General features: G+C 40.5%; 2 protein-coding genes across 2 annotated transcripts in view; one reads left to right on the forward strand and one right to left on the reverse strand.

The window, feature by feature from the left end:
• The first annotated feature begins 2,157 nt into the window (after positions 1-2,157).
• Positions 2,158-20,931, forward strand: part of TRIM44 (tripartite motif containing 44) — a 99,491-nt gene continuing 80,717 nt past the window's right edge. The window contains exons 1-2 of the mRNA XM_084774993.1: positions 2,158-3,192; positions 20,155-20,232. Of these exons, the coding sequence (XP_084631119.1) occupies positions 2,518-3,192; positions 20,155-20,232 (753 nt within the window). The 5' untranslated portion in view covers positions 2,158-2,517. The remainder of the gene's footprint in view (positions 3,193-20,154; positions 20,233-20,931) is intronic.
• On the reverse strand, positions 6,029-8,788 carry LOC311593130 (small ribosomal subunit protein uS14-like; the record flags this gene model as incomplete). Its single annotated transcript, XM_084774209.1, has 2 exons — positions 6,029-8,593; positions 8,768-8,788. The coding sequence occupies 2 exons, from the start codon at positions 8,786-8,788 to the stop codon at positions 8,381-8,383; spliced, it is 234 nt and encodes a 77-aa protein (XP_084630335.1). The 3' UTR covers positions 6,029-8,380.

The following is a 20,931-nucleotide window of genomic DNA, read 5'->3' on the forward strand; positions in this document are numbered from 1 at the left end:
AGATCACTAGAACTTTACAACGTCCATTTTTAATATTTCATCTACTTCTGCCTCTAAGACTTTCTCCACAGAAGGCTCAAAGGATTGCAAAGTATCACATATTAAACCCCACATCACTGTGTTTTGTTAGCTTGATATTAAGAAGGACCAAGAACAATAATAATAACATGTTACTTTCTCTTGCCAAAGACTCTGAGGCCCGAAGATGTCTTTTTTTGGGGGGGGGGGCACTGTACTGGGTACTGAACCCAGGACTTCGAGTATGCTAGCTAAGTACTCTACCATTGAGCTACACCCTCTACAATTTTTCTTGATTGTGTTCTGAGACGGTGTCATATTAAGTTGTACAGGTTGGCTTCAAACGTACAACTTTCCTGCATCAGCCTTCCAAGTAGCTGAAACTAAAGATGTATACAACCATGCACAGTCAAAAAAGCTTTTTAAAATGTATTTTCATTTCAAAGGTCTTGTAAATACAATGCCACTGTACTCCTAAAGCCTAAATAGTTTTATTTTTCAGCCCAGGTGGAACTAAGCAACAAACACTACTCACAGATCTACTAATACTGATGTTTGAGTTGATCAATTTCTTTTTCAGAATGGTGCATCAATCCTTGTGTTGAATGAAGACATATTAGCAATTTCCTAAGAAATGAGTTGAACGAAGACAGAAATGTGCACAGAATTAGAAGAAAACATTTTCCCAGCATCCTATAGAATTGTTCTTAAGTTAAAAACAAAACAAAACTCCAAGCTTTCTAAAAAATATATATTTAGTAAAAGCTGTGCAGAGATTAAACATATATTATCTTAAAAGACACAAGCATTATTTAAAATGTTTATTAATCTACATCCCTTGATAAAGTGTGTGTGTGTGTGTGTGTGTCACAGTGATCTGGAAATCCTAGCACTCCTATCTAAAGAAAACATAGGCCACCCATCCTCCTTCCCTCCTCCCTGCCCCGACTCCTCTCAAAGATAGGATCTATGTAGCCCTGGCTGTCCTGGAACCCACTGTGTAGACAGAGCTAGCCTCAAGCTCAGAGATCCTCTCGTCTCTACCTCCCAAGTGCTGGGATTAAAAGTATGCATCCTATGCCCAGCTACCTTCCGTTCTTCTCACTCACATTTCCTCTGCTCCACTAGATCAAAATGTCCCTTTTCCTCTCTCAGATACAAAAATAGAGGGTAGAGATGGGGGAGGCCTAACATACCAGCAGCCCCCCAAAAATGTCTTACATATTTAACATATGGAATGGCCTTCAAAGGGTCATCGTCAGCACTATCTACAAATTGTGCTAAAAATAACAAAGCTTTGTGGTCACTACAGTATAGAACAACCTTTAATCCACAAATCTCCATGAAGTAGATATTGCTATTATTTCTATTTACACAGTTTTTGTTGTTACTGTTGTTGCTTTTAAAGTGGAAAACAGAAAGGTAAATTAATTTGTCCGTGTTTATGAAAATTAAGTGATGGCCTTAGGATTTGGGGACTTTAGTAGATAAAGTTCTAAAACAGGCTTTGGAAACACCACACAAAGATCCAGCATGGTCTGGGGCATTGGCTCTGAATCTGGAGGGACTGGTTGGTAACTGGGGGCTGGAATCTCACTTCAGAAATGCAGCCTTGCCGCACCTCCCTTCACCTGACACAAGAGCTTCTGAGCCCCTAGGAGGCTGGAATGCAGACAGGCTTTGCAAATACACAAGGCATAGTATTGCTTTGGATTGAAATGTTGTCTGTTTGCCCAGTCTGACTGAGATTCCAGGAGCCTAGAAGAACAAACAGAGCCCTTTTGGGGGCCTTGTGAAAATCCCTGGAGGGCAGGTTCAGTCTGATAAAGAGTCTTGGGCTTTGGCCTCTTGAATCCTGGGACTGTAATGGGACGGGGACGGGGGGGGGGGAGGGGGGGGGGGAGAATAGATTGTCACTAGAGTGACTTAAGTCCGCAGGGACCCCAGGCTAGTGGTTTTCTGTCAGGTTGACACCTCCAGGGAGGGCGTGTGGGAGGCGGGGCCCATCGCCAGCTCAGTGCATTCGAGTTTCTCCTTCCAGGGGGTGAAGTGTGTGTGTGGGGGGGGGGGTGATGCTCAGCCCCGCGGGAAAACGCAGAAAAGGGCTCTTGCCGCTTTAAGTGACTCAGGAAGTGAAAGGAGGCCGCTGACGGCGAGGGGGAAAGTGGAACCGGGGCGGCGCGGGCCCTCGGCGGCCGCTATCTTGCCGGGCAACGGAGGCCGAGCTGAGCGGCGGCGCGGGGGCCGACGGGGCGCGGGGGGCCGCGCCGGAAGTAGCGCGGGAGGGACCCGGCTCGGCGCAGCGCGACACGGCGCGCAGCGGAGAGGCCGAGTGCGCGCCAAGTCCAGTGCTGTGGGCCTCAACAGCTGCCGAGGCGGCGCGGCCCAGCGGGGCGGGCGGTCAGTGCCCAGGGAGGAGGGCCAGCGTGAGGAGGGCCCCGTGCTGAAGGCGGAGAGCACGCCAGGCGCTAGGCCTGGGCAGCGCGTCCCTGCAGCCACATGGCCTCCGGAGTGGGCGCGGCCAGCGAGGAGCTGCTGCCTCCCGACGGCACGTGTGACGAGTGCGAACCGGACGAGGCGCCGGGAGGAGCGGAGGAGGTGTGCCGTGACTGCGGCTTCTGCTACTGCCGCCGCCACGCCGACGCGCACCGCCAGAAGTTCCTCAGCCACCGCCTAGCCGAGTACGTCCATGGCGCCCAGGCCTGGGCCCCGCCAGCCCAAGAGGATGACGCGGTCCCCGAAGACGTCGAGGCCAAAGGGGAGCCCGAGGGGGAGGTAGAGAGCGAGGTGGGTGAAGAAGAGAGCGAGTCGGAGGAAGACAGTGAGTCTGAAGAGGAGAGCGAGACCGAGGAAGACAGTGAGCATGAGAGCGATGAGGAGAGTGAAGAAGACAGCGAGGAAGAGATGGAGGATGAGCAGGAAAGTGAGGCAGAGGAAGACAACCAAGAAGGAGAATCTGAGGCAGAAGGAGAAACCGAGGCAGAAAGTGAATTTGACCCCGAAATAGAGATGGAAGCCGAAAGAGTGGCCAAGAGGAAGTGTCCGGACCATGGGCTTGATTTGAGCACATATTGCCAGGAAGATAGGCAGCTCATCTGTGTCCTGTGTCCAGTCATTGGGGCACACCGGGGCCACCAGCTGTCCACACTAGATGAAGCCTTTGAAGAACTGAGAGTGAGTATTGGGCATTCAAACATAGGTCTAAGGGGACCAGGACCCCCAATCTCAACTCAGATAACATTCATTTTCATATCTCTCAAAAACAACAAAAAAACCGAGTTGCCTTATTGGGAACAGTGCCTAGTCTACCATTTTGGTTGAAATTGTCAATTCTCATCTGAGAAAATACAAGTACTCCAATTCTTGGGTATAATTTCTGAAAATTTGCAAATCACTTCTCCCTGGATCCCAGATAGAGCATTCCTTGAGAATTAAGACACCATTTAGGACAATTTCCGCATCATCACCATTCTTAGGATTAATGTTTTGACTTAGGACTCTTGCTATGGCAACTCTACCCACTTGGAAACGTAGGAAACCACGATTTTTGACAAAAGCAAGTAGCTGGTTCCTCTGGTGAAAAGACTCTTGATGTGTGCCTTGAGTTGCCTTAGGTTCCTCGTTTCTGAGACTTAGTAGGAAGTATAGTTGGAAGGCTGCTTTGGCGTTGGACAGAGGTTTTCATGTCCACTGTCTAGACTTGTATGTATTTATCTTGGATCTGGTTTGGTCAGCAGTAGACATTTTGTAAATATTTGTTGATTGCATTTGAGTTGACGGCTACAATGAATGAGAACAGTTTTCCTTTGGCTGTGTTCATTAAGTAATGAGTGCTGGTAAACATCTTATGACTTTCCTTTCCCTAAGCAGTCTTATAACTGCTGTCCTCAAAATGACTAATACGTTGATAATGAAAATACTCTGTATTGATATTCCCTTATTCCTGTTTTTATTATGTGAAGTACACATTATGAAGTATACAAAATATGCAGTTTAACAACTACAAAGAAATACATATGAGACCTCCACCCAGATCAGAAATAGTTACTAGTACTTATTTTACTAATTGTATTATTAGTAACTAGTAGTAGTAGTAGTACTATTATGTTATTAGTAATATTGACATTCTTCATAACTCCAGTTAAAACTGTGTCTTCTTTTGGTAGCCGTATTCCTGACTTTTGGGCTTATAATTTCCTTTCTCATTTTATGTTTACAGCATTCATATGCATTTCTAAGCTTGGATCAACATTATGGTTTTTACATTATTTACATGTAGTTTTTTGAGTTTGTTTCATTTTTAAGACATTTGTGAGAGTCGATTGGCTGGATGCAATGTATTTTTCATTGGTGTATTGAATTCCATTTTATAGATATGCCATACTGTGTATGTGAGATTTCACTTATTTCCCGGTTCCGGAATGTCTTGTTTTTATAAAAAGTTATTTAGCTAGGTGGCATATGTCTGCAGTTCCAGCATTCCAGAGGTAAATGCAGGAGAATCATAGTTCAATGTCAATCTCATTTTATTAGTAAGTTTGAAGCCAGCCTGTCATGTGAGATTATTGTCTCAAAAACAAAATGACACACCTCCTCAAAGAGTAATGCAGATGCAAGTATTCTTGGTAATGCCTCCTGATATCCATTTTTCTATTTTGAACTGGAAATAGTACCCAACGTTACCATCTGCTTTCCAAGTGGTTATTCTGGTTTGCATAATTATGAAGACATTTCCTGTTTTCCTGAGTCTTCACCACCACTTGGTATTAGCAATATTTTTAATTTGTCCCAATGTGGTGGTTATGTAATAAATGGTGTCATATTGTGGTTTTAGTTCCATTCCTTTGGTTTCTAAGTATCTTTTGTCTTTCCTCTTTTGTAATGTACCAGAGCAGACTCAATGTTAGGTTATTTATTTTCTCACTAACTTACAGGTGTATGTATGTATACATATATACATTGTGTATATATAGTCTGTTTCTTATTGTTTATATCCATTTCAAATATCTTGGTTCGTGGTTTTTCTTTTCCTTTTCTAATATATCAATAGTAGCACAGTGCACTGGCTACACAGTAGGTCAGTAAGTATCAGAAGTTGATAAAGCTGTAGGTAAAGGGGATGGCTTGGTATCTAGTCAGAACCACCCTTAAGTGGTTCTCTGGAAAGGTTCTGCTTTGGGAGTTTCGCTTCAGTCTCAACTTGAGAGTTACTTTCTTATTGTTCAGTATGAGCTGTCAGCTACTTTCATGCATGTCTTTCTGTTGGCTGCTTGGAGATCTGTAACATGGGGCTGACCTGCTGGGTGAGGGGAATGAGCACTGATACTCAGGATCCTCTCTAAATAGAAGCTTTAGTCTGGTATGTAGGGCAGAGATGAGAAATAGTAGGAGAAATACAGAAGCCTGGCTCAGGGGAGGCAGGTCTGAGAATGAGAGAGAGAGACAGAGAAAGAGATTATAATGGAGCTTAAGACAACATTATGAGTGGGGAAATAAAACTGATTCTTTGAAAAATACAGTTTGCTTTTTTGTGGGTTTGAGGATTTAGAGAAGAGGTGTGAACAGTTGCTTCCTGGCCTTTTGGGTAAAATCAAGGGTAGAGGAGAGTTACAAACAAAATGACATGATGTACGAGTTTAGAGAAAGAAAGTGGTTTAGAGAAAGAAAGTGGTTTAGAGAAAGAAAGTGGTTTTAGCCAGAGTCATGACCAGGAAATGGTTCATTGGAGGTAAGTGGTATTTGAGGCGTGCTTTGAAAGATGGGAGGGAGTTAATAGGTCGGTGTGGTGTTAGATAAAGCTTATCTACGCAACAGTCTGCGTGCATTTATTGTATCACTAAATGTTGGATATTGTGTCAGTGTTAGGTCTGTTCCCTCTGTGTTCTATGTTAGGCATCGTTGTAGTCCCAGCACCTAGCACGGGGCCTATGGTTAATAGACACACAGGAAACACGTGGTAAATGTATGCTATGAAATACAATAATTTTATCTAATTCCAAGGCATTAGTTTGTCAATATTTATATTGGGATTAAGTTCAACTATACATAAAGGAATAGAATAACTTGGAATCCTAAACTAGCAGCAGTTCATACAGCATGGTGCCTATTTCTCTTCATTTAAGTAAAGCCGGGATGTAGGCAGGCTAGGGTTAGAGAAAGCATGACATTGTATCTTGGCTCTTGTCAGCTCCCCTTTGATACCTTCATTATGAACCAAGATTGCCACTGAAAGTCTAGTCAGCACTTCTAACTTCTAAGAGAACAGACATAGGAGTGAAAGACACACCCCGCTGTTTTAAGTCATCTCTCCAGAAGCATGGATTCATGCTTAGGTTTCATGGGACAGAACTTATTCCCATGGTTTATCAGGTTGCAAGAGAGGCTGGGAAATAATTCTCCAAGCTAAAAGGTGACATTCTGTTACTGAAGAATAGTAGAGTGAATATAGAAGTTTTTGCACTGGTTATCTTTACAGTCTTAACTGTGTTATGTTGGATAATTCAGTCAGCTTCTCTCAGTCTTGTTTTCTTCTTAACATGGGCGTACTTGGTTGGTTGCTTGGTTGGTTGGTTTGGGGGCTATGGTAAAGATAAACAAGCTCATATGTAGAGCCTAGAAAGGTGCTTATGATCTTATAAGCTCTCAAAAATTGATGCCTCATATTACTATAGAAAGCCACCTAAAGTTCTCTTTATTTTGAGTCCAGTTCTGGCCAAGTTAGTCTGGCAGCAGATAGATATATGTTCTGGACCCTAAGCTCCCTTTGGGTGGATACTGTTCAGCCCCCTCTCCTTCTGTCTTCCTGCCTGCTCTAATCTGCTGCGTTCATAGGCTACTGAAAACTTGTCTTCAGAGAAGAACCTCCTATATATTTCAGTGTCCTGCTGGTGCATTAGCTACCCAAAACACATCTGCCGGGTCTGTTTTAGGTTCCCAGGCTTGGCTAGTTGTCCTCTTTAGATTCGACTTTCTATTTTGTAACTCTGAGAAGTTTTCACAAAAATCAAGGGATAATGAGAATAATGTATTCTTTACTTGTGGACAGAGAATAACCTCAGTTACTCTAGTAGGTAGTTAAGAAGGGAAGTCTCTATAGTTACCCCTGTTCTTTCAGGATTTAGGGTTGTTTGTTTGTTTGCTATTTTGTGTTATTTTGTTTTTTCAAGACAGGGTTTCTCTGTGTAGTTTTGGCTTTCCTGGAACTCACTCTGTAGACCATGCTGGCCTCAAACTCAGAGGTCCACCTGTCTCTGCCTCCCAAATGCTGGGCTTAAAGGCATGCACCACACTGCCTGACCAGACTTCTGGTCTTTTGGCAGAGTATAAGTTGTCTTGAATGGTAGATTCTGACTGAGTATTTGTGAAGAGTAAAAATGCTAACCTTTGTCTGGGGCTATAAAATTAAAAGACAAAGGTTTGTTAAAATTTGAGACTCTTCTAGAGATAAGGGAAAAAGAAGGTAGTAGCTGCCGTTATTGAGCAGTTTGATCCCATTTTATATGTTTTCCTACTTGATCCTCAGCTGTGCTGCCCTGATTCCCAATTTACAGGTGCAGGAACAGATGTTCAAAGAGGTTGAATTTTGTGGGGTCACCCAGTGTCAGTGCAGAATCACAGTTTTCACCATAAAGAGAATAAGAGCTTATTCCAGAGCCAAGTATGAGTGACCATTGCCCAGGAACACAGATTCAGGTTACCTTAGTCCAACATGGTAACAATTTCGTGGAGTTTTTATGATAACAAACAAAGTCATAAAAATCCACTGGTGGGAACATCAGGTGCGTAGGTTACAGCAAAGTGAGGAGGTTTCTGCTATACACTTTGAGTGCTATTTGATAATGTTCTTAGCCTTTTGATTTGTAGAAATTAGAATTTGTACATTCCAAAAAGATCTTACTCTTTCACAGAGGTAGGCAGTAGGTATTTAAGGGGTTAAAGATAGCATGAAATAATTTGCCTCAGACTAGACCAATTCTCCACAGTCACAGTTCAAAGGAATCATTAGCCTTGTAGAATATTTAACCGAGGTGGGGGTTTTAGTATTGTTGTTTGGTTGTTTGTTGTTTGTTTTCCGGTAACTTCATTTCACAGTAGTAGGTAAGAAGAAGGATTTGAATTCAGTTCTGATGCCAGAATGTATATTCTTCCTGTTGCTTTTATTCTGTGTTATTCTTTCTCTCATTTATGCTACATTTCACAGAAACACTCTCATGTTGACTGGTGTCTGCAGGGATGTACTTCATGCCTAAATACTCTTTCTTCTTTCTTTTTTTTTTAAGGTTTTCACTTATTCTTTATGTACAAAGACTAGCATGATCAATTTTACTGTGTAGACAATCTTGAATAATCCATTCAAGGTCGCTCAGTCCAACTTAATGAGGCCTATGTCCTTCGTGTACTGACAGAAATACTGAGGGCACATGTTGAGCCCGTATTTCTGGATCAGACCATGGCGGTTAGAGCAAACGTGGCAAGAGCGAGAACCCTGACTGAACTTCCGTGGGTGACTCCAGTAGAGCTGCTGGTGACCCGTCTTGCCTTCAGTTGGCGGAAGAGGAAAAAGGATGCATAAATACTTTCAAACTACTTTTTTCATCCCTCTGAAATCTGGAGAATAGTTTGTTGGAACAAATAGCTTTCTTAATTTTCTTTCTCTCCAGCAGTTCTTTAGTTTATTATCTGATATTTAGTTGTTACTGTGTATTCAATTAGTAACAATCACAATGGCAACAAAAATGTGCAAACTTACCATGTGTCCTGGAAACGTCATACATGTTTGCCATTTAACTTCTGCCATAAGAAGTTATGAGATAAATTGTTAAGCTGTGTTTGTGTTATTTGAATGGCCTTATAGTTTTTGTTTTGATTTTGTCATTCATCCTTAATTTGTCCAGGTGGAAAGTTTATGCTGAAATAATTTAGCTGTTAATTTATGTCTATTTCTTCATTTCTTTACTTTTGACTTAAAATGGGGTCTTTTTATGTAGTCCTTGTTGGTCTGGTACTGGATATGTAGTTCAATCTAGTTTCAAGCTTGTAGGAATCCTCTATCTCAGGCTTCCAAGTCCTTAGATTGACTATAGGTATGTGCCTCTATGCATGCCTAGTTTAGCTATCAATTAAAAAATGTAGGAGGAAGCACAGATTCCCAAAATTTTTAGGGGAGTTTAAAGACATGAGCTACAGAAAGCCTCACATGTACCTGAGCAAGTCAGATTTTCACTGTACACAGTTTACTTCCAACTAGTCACTGAAACTAAAACACACTTTGACAAGATAGCACAAATAATGGAATAATCATAATTAAATGCCGTAAATTGCCATGAAGATAAATAAACCAGAGCTATGAAAAAAATCTCAAAATAATTTTGGAAAAGCACGCAACTGGTAAAAATATATGTACTGAATAGTAACATATATATTTTTTTTAATCTAGAAAAAATAATTTCCATGTGGAGTATTTTTGGCAGTGGGAAACTAAGAAGTAATTGTAAGTCCTTAATGTCACTGAACTACATTCTATGAACAAAACATTATAAGCAAAGCAAAGTAATAAGTAATATTTTAAATAGCGCTCAATTTTATAATAAATACACTAGAGAAGGAGTCAGAGAATAGGTAGATGAGAAGAGAAGGCGGCTGATGAAGGGTCTGAAAAGGACCTGGACGCCTTGAAACCTGTCCATAGAAACTACTTTGGCTAAACAGTACTGACCCCTCGTTTGGGCCCTTAAATGTCCAAAAGCAGTAAGAAAACCTGGCATCTGCCTTCATTCTCTGCTGTGGCCCAAGGAGTTGGATAAGTTATTGTCCTCAACCTTTCTTCTTAAATCATCTTGACTTTAGAGAAGAACAAAACCTCAAAGGATGGACCACTGTGCAGATGAAGACCAGTATTCATGAGGACCAGGCTGCACCCTCAGCTATTAACAGATTGATGTCCTAACAACTTACTAGACTACATGTAGGACCTGAGCTGAGAAAATTAATAATGGGCAGGACCACACTTTAGCTAGGATTGCTTAAGTAAGCCTAAAATTCATGTTAATACCCTAAAGACAGATTTGGGGTCAATAAACCTCTTCCCGGTGTGACCGCTTTGAATGAAGCCTTCTCTGCTTTTCACTTTGACTTGCCTCTCTAATTGGTATATTGGGAATGGGTGGCCCAGCACTGCTCTAACAACTCAGTTATAGCGAGAGCTGGTCTTGGGAGGATCTGGGGCAGCAGTAGTTCAAGTGGAGGGAAAGAGCATAAAGGCCGTGGGTGAAACAGACTTGCTGAGACAGTGAAAGAATGGCTGCAGTATAAGGGCAAGCTTGAGGGGAGGTGAGGCGTAAGCAGGTCAAGGTACCAAGTAGGCTATTATAAAGAGTTTGGAAGTTCCTCTGAGTGACTGTGTCCTGTTTAAGCAAGGGAGCGAGTCTGATTTGTGTTCTTAAGACTTTACTCATCTTGCACGGTATGCACACTTTTAATCCTACACATGGGAGACTGAGGCAGAGAGATGACAAGAAAGTTCCAACATCATGGAGCCCTATCTCAAAAACAAAAACAAGAGCAAAACAAACAAGCCAAACCCTACCCTTACAAAAGAAAACAAAACTTGACTCAACTTCTATATGGAAAATGGACTATAGAGTAGCAAAAGTGCAGTTAGTAATACCACTTGCCCAGTGTGGGAAGTAGAGGATGGTGGAGAACATGTAGATTTAACATACACTTTAGAGTTAGGTTTAAAACAGAGATGGCTAGGCTATTAAGGATGCTTACTGCTCTTCTAGAAGAACACGTCTGAACTTAGTCCCAGTGTTGAGTAGCTCAGAACTGCCTCGAGTTCTAGATGTAGGGGATCCAACACCCTCTTCTGGCCTGGCACCTGCACCCATGTGACATACATAGACATGTACACAGATACATAAATCAAAAATAAATTCTTTAAAAACAGTAGTAATACCCGGGCCAGGTATAGTGATGCACACCTGTAATCCCAGCACTCAGGGAGGTAGAGGCAGGCAGATTTTTGTGAGTTTTAGGCCAGCCCGGTCTATAGAGTGAGTCCAGGACAGTCAAGGCTACACAGAGAAACCCTATCTCAAAAAAACAAAAACCAACCAAATAAAACATCAAAACACTTGGTAATGGATTTCAGGTCTAAGAATGATTTTGAGTCTGAGTAACCAAAGATGGTTGCTCAGCATGGGAGTGGGTTTCAGTTTGGAAATTAAATAAAATGTAGAAGGTGGCAAAGATTTTTACTTATGGGATAGTGATTTTAATTTTTCATTCTATTTCTTTTAAACAAAAATGTTTAATTGTCATATTTTTAAAATAGCATGTAATGAGTTTTATTATAGCATTTTCACATATGCTTTGTTTTAGTTGATTGTTGACCTCAACTTCCCTCCTTCCTTATTCCCTTTCCTTCCTTCTGTGAGTCTCTCTCCTTCTCCCAGTAACCTTCACTCCGTTTTTATGTCACATGTATTCTGTTCCTCTTCACACCTCCTCTTCCCCTCATGGTTCTAGTTTCATAACATATAATCTCCTACATAGAGTTATAAAAAAATTAAACTCAGGTCTGGAGAAATGGCTCAGAGGTTTAGGGCACTGACTGCTCCTCTGGAGGTCCTGAATTCAGTTCCCAGCAACCACATGGTAGCTCACAGCCATCTATAATGTGATCTGATGTCCTCTTCTGGCCTGCAAGTGTATGTGCAGCCAAGAGCACTGTATACATAATAATAAATAAATAAATCTTTAAAAATATTAAACTCTAAGATTCACATATGCGAAGACATGCATGTTCTTTCTGTGTCTAGGTTGCTATGATTAATATAATTTCCAGTTCCATTCATTTTCCTGCAGATATCATGATTTCATTTTTCATTATGGATGAATAAAAATGTATTGGTACATTGTACATTCCTGCACATGTTGTGTACAGGAACATGGATAAAGAGTTATTTATAGGAACATTGGCAACTTCAGAGGCCATTCCATTGAAGAAAATGTCTTATTGTCACCATTAACTGCTGTTGATTTAGGAATGAGGCCTAGTAAGTCCTTTCCCTCCCCCACGGTGGAATGATGGGCCAGGCTTGTACAGATAATCACAACTACTAAGAATTTTAATTGTGTCATGCCTGGAAGATAGCATTCCACAGTATTACACCCAGTTCCTCTAGTCTTATATCCTTTCAGTCTCCTCTTCCACAATGTTCTGTAAACCTTAGAGTGAATGAGTGAAGGCTAAGCATTCAGCAGTCATTTGTTCCTACGACTTTGTCTAGTGGTGCATCTCTGTAGTAACTTGCCCACTGCAAACAAAAGCTTCTCTGACCAAAGCTGACAACATCACTGACCTATGAGCATACACATAAATATTTATAAAGCAAGTTGATGGGCACATCTTGTCTATTTAGCAAAATGGCAGTGCTTATGCTGTAGCTTCTCCACTAGGGCCCATGACCTCTCTGGCCATAGGCTTTTAGCCAAGGTTCAGTATCAGACACAGATTTCCTCCTGTGGATGAATTCCAAACAGAAAGGAATTGTATACCCCTAAAAAGTTGTGCCATTTTTGCATTAGTGTGCACATAACAGTCTGGAACTTCACAGGATCCATAGCTGAGTAAAACTGTTAATAACATTTCTCCTCTTAACAGCCTTCATGGAACCTTCTGGTATTATGAGAGCTAGTTAGCATGGAGGAAACTTTCAGCTCAGCTCTCACTTGATTTCCATATGTCCTGTGACCAAAGTATGTGGTATCTTCAGTAATACCTTACCATATAATTGTGAGGGGAAACCAACAGCAATAGCCAATAGCCTTATTGTTTTGAGGGCCTCTGGGGCTTCCCTGGCCGCTAACTCAAAGGAAAATAGCCTACCTTTGCAACTGGTTTCATTTAATAACTTCATTGTTTCTAGGAGTGGATTTATCCATCCACCAAGTCCTCCTTTCAAACTTTAAAAAAATTTAATATGTTTAAATGTTAGTACATTAGAGTATGTTGAGCATATTTCCCCTCATAACCTCCTTTTTCCTAACTCCTCTTTTGTTCCCTTCTACATTCAAATCAAACACACACACACACACACACACACACACACACACACACCTAAAAACCACAAATAAGGGAAAACCTGTGCTAGTTAACATCTTGTCATTGTCTAAATTGCCAGTCTCTGCCGTTTTCCTGCAAATGCCATAACATCATTCTCTTTGTCTAAAAATATTTTCATTGTGTGCATGTATATACCATATTTTTCTTTTCCATTTCTCTGTTAATGAATACCTATGTTGGTTTTATAATTTAGGTGTTGTGAATGGTGTTGCATTAAACATTTACATCTATGTTTGTATCTTTTTTTTTTCTTCCTGAAACAGGGTTTCTCTGTGTAGGCCTAGCTGTCTATGTACTAACTCTGTAGACCAGGCTGGTCTCCAACTCTTGCCTCCTGAGTGCTGGGATTAAGTGTTTCTGCCACCACCACCTGGCTTTTTGTTTTTTGAGACTTGGTCTTGCTATGTGGCCTTGCAGCTGGCTGGGCTGCAACTCACTGTGTAAACTATGCTGGCCTTGAACTCACTGAAGTCCACCTGCCTCTGCCTCCTAAGTGCTAGAATTAAAGGTGTGCACCACCACACCTGTTGCCACTGTCACCTGCCTCCTGTATCTACCTTGAAATGTGCATGCTGTTTTCCTCTAGTCTCTAGGGGAAAGCTCCTGAAGTCTAAGAGCTTCACCATTTCAGATTGTGGATTAAGGTTTTTGAATTATTGCCTGTTGATTTGAAAAGAAATATGAAATCTAATTTCATTCTTCCTCAGGGAGGTGCCCCATTTTCAAAGGACCATGTTATGTATTTGACAGCTTTGTCAAAATTTAGGTGACCGACCACACTTACGTGGTTTCTGAGTCCTGTGTTCTCTTGTATTGGTCTATGTTTCTGTTCTGTACAAGTACCATAAAGTTTTATCACTATGGTTCTGTAGGATAATCAGAGAATAAATATTGTGATCACTGATTTTTTCTGCTTAGATTATTTTGGCTATTCAGGGTTTTATTCATAATTTTATTCTGTTTGTGAAGAATGTCATTTGGATTTTGATGGCCATTATGTTAAATACGTAGACTACTTTTGGTGACATTAATGCTTCAACAGTATTAACACTGCTAGTTCTTGAGCATGTGAGGTCCTTCCGTTATCTGGAGTCTTCAGTTTCTTTTTCTTTTTTTAAAAGAGCCCATTTGCCAGAGGAATCATTGTCTAAACCAAGCTTTCAACTTAGCTGTGGGGTTGTGGGACGGCTAGGACTGCTGGTCTCATGTTACCAGCCCTGCTGGTTTATCTCCTCATTGAGGCTTCTGCTTCCCCTCCCTCCACTGGGCAGCTTTGTTTTGGGGCTTTGGCTATGTTTGGCCCCTCTTATTTCCTCTGTACTTTCCAGCTTCTCTATCACTAAGTTTGAATTTTTGAGGTTCTTCCTCTCTCTTTTTGAAATAGAGTTGTTGTTGTTGTTGTTGTTGTTGTTATAACTCTAGTTTTTTTTAGGGTCATAGGGAGATAGCTTCTAGACCACAATCTTAACTGGTAGCTCTTTCCTGATTTGTTAACAATTATAACTAATTGTAAATGCCAGTGCAGTAATACGACAACACTAAAAGCAAAAAGAAACAGCTCTGTAGACAAGCTACACACTTGTAGCATCTGATCTGGTCATCTTCTCTAGTTAAAGATAGAAAGATAGAAACCCAGATACTAAATTACTTTGCTAAGCTCAGTGGCAGCTAGGAGTAGTACTTGGCCTCCTTTCTTTGTGCAATACAAGTTACACTATGAAAGTTTTTTATATTTTTATTTTTATTTTTAAAAATCTTAAGAGAAGCCACTATCACTTTTCCTAGAGAAGTGTGTGGATGTGGATAGTAGTTTTGAGGATTTTAGGCCATTTGAAATCTATATAGGAACACTGGATAGAGATTCTGTCATTCCTGCTTGTTCATATATTTACTGCATAAAAACAAAATAGGTTCTAGTACTTAAAATTAGGCAAACCAATAGGGAAGACATTAGAAGTAGAAGCCTCGGGCTTTCCTTTCTTATATCTATTTCCCCCCTTTCCTCTGTCTTATTGCTCTTTTTTTTTTAATCTTAAATATGACATTAGTAGTACATTGAGCTAAATCTAACATCTTCCCACTACCATGCTTAATACCAGTCCTAAAATAATATGCTATTTAACATCTTATATTTATAGTTGTGAGCCTAGCCTTTAATGGCTGAGCCGTCTCTCCAGCCCTTAACATCTTGTCATTTTCCTGCAAATCCATCCTCTTTATCTGACTTAAAAGAAATCTCATAGCTATCATAAATCAAGATTTATACAGATCCACTTTATTTTCTTTGTTTTGTCATATTCCATAGTTCTTTAATTCCATAGTGTGCTAATCCATTCACATTGGATGTTTAGAGTTTTTCAGTATTAAAAATATTACAAATATTATTGTGCATGCTCCTTTGACATATATTCTTCCTCAAGAGGAAGATGAGAATGTACATGATAGACATGTAGTTTCAAAGTAGCATTTCCACATCATACTGACAAAAGCAAGTGACATTTGGAATTTCCCCAGAGCTCCTTAGTACTGTATACTGTCAGATTAAAACATCCTTTTCATCCTGATGGTTAAGAAATAATAGCTAATTATGAGTGACTTTGAACATCATTTGTGTCTTCTGATGTATTTGTCAGTCATTTCACATTTTCTGTTCATATCCTTTGTTCAGATTTTTGGGTGCTTACTTGTCTTTTTCATACTGATTTATAGCAATTCCTTAAAGATATTGATATTAATCTCTTCTGTTGTACATTTTATAAGTCTTCATTTTCATCCTTCTGTTCCTGATTTTGCCCCTGATTGGTTCTGTGATTTGGGAGGCATGATTTAATTTCCACAACACCATTTTATACATTATAAAATGTGAATACATTATCTCTGGTTATTGTTTTACTGTCAACTGCTAATGAAGGGCTGTTTAAAGCCTTTGGGCTCTTTATTTGATTCTCACCAGCTATTGTTTTTTAGCTGCAACATGAGAATACAGCACTTTTAAGGTTATTGAGAGACACGAGAAAAAGAGCATATGTAAGTGCTTTGGAGCTCGGCCTGAGAGATGGGAGTCACTTTGTCCTCTAGTTTCACTGTGGACCGACTTTTGCCATGCTTGATCATCCTCTGAGCTCTCGGCGTCACAGCACAGCACTTGTTTATTTTGCACTCTCTTGGTGGAGGAAGGAAGTACATAAAGCAAGGTATGTTCATGCTGACCTGTGCCCTGGATGCGTTACAGGATGAAGGTAGCATGTAAAGAAAAGCCGTCTACTCTGGCCAAGATGAGGTGACGGAATCTCTTCATTTATGGAACTAGATATTTGGAAGGTTAGGATTTTTTGTCTTTGTATCCTTCATCTAGTTCTCAATTAGAATAAGGATTCAGAGGAAACTATTCTCTATAAATTGGAGGATATGTAGCAGTGTGTGTAAAAATCAGTTCTGGTTCTTTTGATTAAAGACTTCCCTCAGCAAACAGTTAACAGAAACATGATAAAACTCTACAATTTGAGGTACTTATACGCAGATTCACCCTTAGGTCCAAACCACCTCTTGTCCTCTGCCCTGTATCTTTGAAGCTCCTTCCTTTGGCCATACCTGTCCCCTTAAAGACTGTCTCCTAAGAACCCTGACAAAATGTCTTGAGCCCACTACCAGGATCTCTGGAGCCTGCCTGTATAAAGATGGATCAGGCCAATGAATTCGACCTATGATATGTATCTGTCCCTAGGTCATAGATGTGGCTAAAGAGACTGTTTGAGAAGGTGTTTCCAGAGCTTGGGCTACTTGATTGAACACCTATGCATAAGACTCCCTAGAGTGCAGGGAAGAAATGGGTGTGGGGAATACAGAGGCTATGGGTGGGGAGAACTTACACCAGGATCTTCCTTTAGTAGTTTTGCATCAATTCTAAAACTTTTAGAGACAGATCTACCTTAAAGAGCTTTTCATTTTATTGGGGTGGGGGTGGTGATATTAGGGGAGCTTTGTTCATACTTAAGGCTGAACATAGCAGACCCAGTTAATGTTTGAGAATAACTCTGAGTTGGCTGCAGAAAGCAGAGTGTATGATTTTCTGAAGGGAGGCTTTCTCAGGTGCTGCTCTGTGTCTCCCCTGGGTAAGTGATACTTTTGGTCCCTTGTGAACAGGAGGAGGATTCCCCTGGTGACATGCATTATTAGGAAAAGGCAAAGGGTTTCCTCATCTCTCTGTACTAGCAAGGAACAGCTGCTAGTCTGTCCTTCTGCCGTCTTTGTTTTTTGAAGACATTTAAGACTTAGTTTAGTGCATTCCTTTCTGTTTTTTTGTTTTGTTTTGTTTTGTTTTTGTTTTTGTTTTTGTTTTTTACAGCCAGGGGAAAAGTCATAATCCATCAGGGCTCTTGCTTAATAGTTTAAAATGGTGCTGGCAGCTGAGACTGTGTGTGTGTGTGTGTGTGTGTGTGTGTGTGTGTGTGTGTGTGTGTGTGTGTGTGTGTGTGTTGGGGTTGGGGGTTGGGGAGAGCTTTCCAGGGACAAGTGACCTGCTTGTTCAGCCAATGAGAATAGGTTAGAGGGATGATATCACTAGACAGGCCTTTTTTTTTTTCTGTTTATCTTGTAAAAAGTAGGATTGTGTCTGGCAACTTAACCCTTCCAGGACTAAGGTTTCACCCTCCCTGGTATGTAACTTCTAAATTCCTGTTCCTAACTGTCATGTGCAAGACTATAGAGATGAAAGGCTTAAAGGAGTGGAGAGACCAGTTTAAAAAATAGAAATTGCTAAACTTTAGAACCACAGCTAGAATGGAAGTGTGATCTGAGTTGTGTTCAGAGAGCAAGCACAATCTAAAGCAAATGCTGGGCATGGTCACGTGATACTAGACCTTTCTCTTGTAGTCTTGAGAGGGGAAAGAGATTAGCATGGAATGGAGTCTTACAAAGTATTCCTGTTTGGGAGGAATTGAACTGGATTTGTAGATTTGGAGATGGTCCTATGGTTGCTCTTAAGACTGATTTTGAGTAAGTGATCTTTTAGTATTTGTTTATTCTTGTACTTCTTAATTGACCCTTCTCCCATAAAAATGATAGTCATTGTCTTTATGCTTGTTTCTTTACTGGTAAAATAAGTGGTGCTGTCCTATATCAGAATTTCTGAGATAAAATAAATTAGTTCTTGTGACTTTAGATTTTGCTTCATGCATGAATTATAATGAGAACATTTTCCATAAGATTTCATATTCAGTTATTAATTTCTTTCAGTGGATGTTTTACACCTTTGTTTTTTACTACTACCTTGTATGTCTTAAAATTTTTAGCGAGGAAGAATATTTGTAGGCATGCATGCCACAGTGCATGTGTGAAGGTCAGAGAACACATTTGTAAAAACAGTCCTCCCCATCCACCTTTGTGTGGGTTCCGGGCATCGAGCTCAGGTTATTAGGCTTGAAACCATTGAAGTGGCAGTGCCTTCACCTGCTGAGCCCAAGTAAAGCACCACTTTCTTGATGCAGGGTGTAAGAGATATAGACATTAAAAAATAGTTCTAGCTGTGGTGGTGCACGCCTTTAATCCCAGCACTTGGGAGGCAGAGGCAGGTGGATCACTGTGAGTTTGAGGCCAGCCTGGTCTACAGAGCAAGTCAAGGATAGCCAGGCTATGAAAAACAAAACAAAGCAAAACAAAAAATAGTTCTAGCTTTTAAAGAACTCAAAACATCACAAGAAAACAGACAAAAATAATAGTTAAATGCATGTTTTTATTCAGTGCTAGGTCCTGTTCTAACTATCCTGGCATACATGAACACAATTATTTCTCAGCTGCGTGCAACATGTACTATTACAGCAAAGGTCTACATTCTGTGCTGACCTCTACAGTGGTCATTAACTACATGTGACGTGAAGTGTGTTTAGTCCAGGTTGAATTGGACTGTATGATAAGAACTAGATTGCAAAGACCTAGTTGGGGATGGATAGGAAGCATAAGACCCCCTCTCTCCCCCACTGTGTGTGTGTGTGTGTGTGTGTGTGTGTGTGTGTGTGTGTGTGTTGAGAAGAAGTAATTTATTAAGAAAGAAAGGATTTCCAAGAGAAGAAATGGGCCAAAGCAGACAGAGGTCAGAGGTAAGACCTCATATCAGAATTATGTGTTGCTGATATTTTAGATATACTCAATTATAAGCAAAATGTATTAAAAGTGATCTTACTTTCTTATTATAGCTACTCTAAAACTTAAGATTTACATGGAGGCTTACCTCTCTTGGTGTTCACATTGCATTTTTGTTGGATTGTACTACTCTAAATAATAGGCAAGTGTCATTTTGGAACACTTACTGTGTGTTATACATTCTGCTAATACTTGTGCAAACATTTCGATTAAGCCATATTTATCTATATTACCTTTGTATATTAATCCCGTTTTGTAGGCAAGAGAGATTTTGAGAAATTCAATAATGTCATGGGTTAGTCACCTAGTTAGTGACAAACAACTTCAAAACCATGTGTCTGATTTAAAAAACTTGTGTTTTTAACTAGCATATCGTAATTCTATTTGAATTTAAGCCTGTTTTTTATAAGTATATATAATACACATACTTCTGTATCAGTAGCCTTTTGCAGGCCTTGAACACAGGCACAGTTGAGTTTGAGATGAGACAGTGAGGTCATCCTGTATAAATTGTGTTTTTAAAATGTTCCCTCCCTTCCCTCCCTTGCAAGCTTGGCTGGCTTGGAACTCACTATGTAGACTAGGCTGGTTTCAATCTCACAGAGATCCTCCTGTCTCTGCCTCCTGAGAGATGGCATTAAATGGAAATGCTACTACATCCAGCCACAAACTGTGTTTAATTTTCATTCCAGGCATTTTTTGCTTTGACCCTCCTTGTCCATGCCTTCCTTAGTTGTTTAGTCCTGTGTCTGATAAGAAGACAAATTTGCTTTCTGTTTCACTGTCCTCTCTGCTCTCTGAAATGCTGTTTGTGTTTGAGGGAACAATGATGTGCTACCTGGTGACTTTGTAACTGTTCTTTCTCCTAGAGCAAAGATTCAGGCGGACTGAAGGCGGCTATGATAGAGTTGGTGGAAAGGTTAAAGTTCAAGAGCTCAGATCCTAAAGTAAGTATTGTTTTGGAATTAACTAGATATTGGATACCTCAAGCATTTGTTCTCCTTGGTCTGAGTCCAGGGTGTGTTAATAATCATATATCTGTACTTTGTATTTAAATCCAATTAAGCCTCTCCATCAAAAACAGTATTCTAATATGTCTGGAGAAAAGTCACCCATTTTCCCCTTCTCCATTTCATGGTATATAATACATAATCATTAATAGTTTTTTTTCTGAATTATAGAGAATTGTGTTTTTAACCTTTCTTTGCCATACTTTTGAGACTTCTGTCCTCTGTGTCCATGCGATCAGCCAAAGGTATCTGATATACTGATCAGCATGGCAGTATCAGTTCTGGACCCTGACACCCAGACAGCTGGTGAACAGCCTTGTCTTTACCTGGCTTACAGGAGGCAGCTGCCCCTGAGCCTGTCTTTGTCTTCATTGCTTGGAGTCTGGTCTAGAAAATGATTTGAACACCCTAGATTCTTTATAAGATTTGGAGAGCTGGAAGATTGATAATTCTGGAAGATGTGAAACCAGAATGGGGTGGTGGTGGGTTGAGTGTGCAGGAAGGATTATGACTAACAGATTCCTTTCTCCTCCTACCTGAGACACTTACTCTCTCTGGAATACGTGAGAAGTCAGGTCCTGCACTAGGAATCTTTCATAGTTACAATAAAACATGACAAAACTTGAACCATTTAAG

Source organism: Acomys minous (assembly GCF_964271855.1).
Source record: "Acomys minous genome assembly, chromosome: 3".
Classification (NCBI taxonomy): domain Eukaryota; kingdom Metazoa; phylum Chordata; class Mammalia; order Rodentia; family Muridae; genus Acomys; species Acomys minous.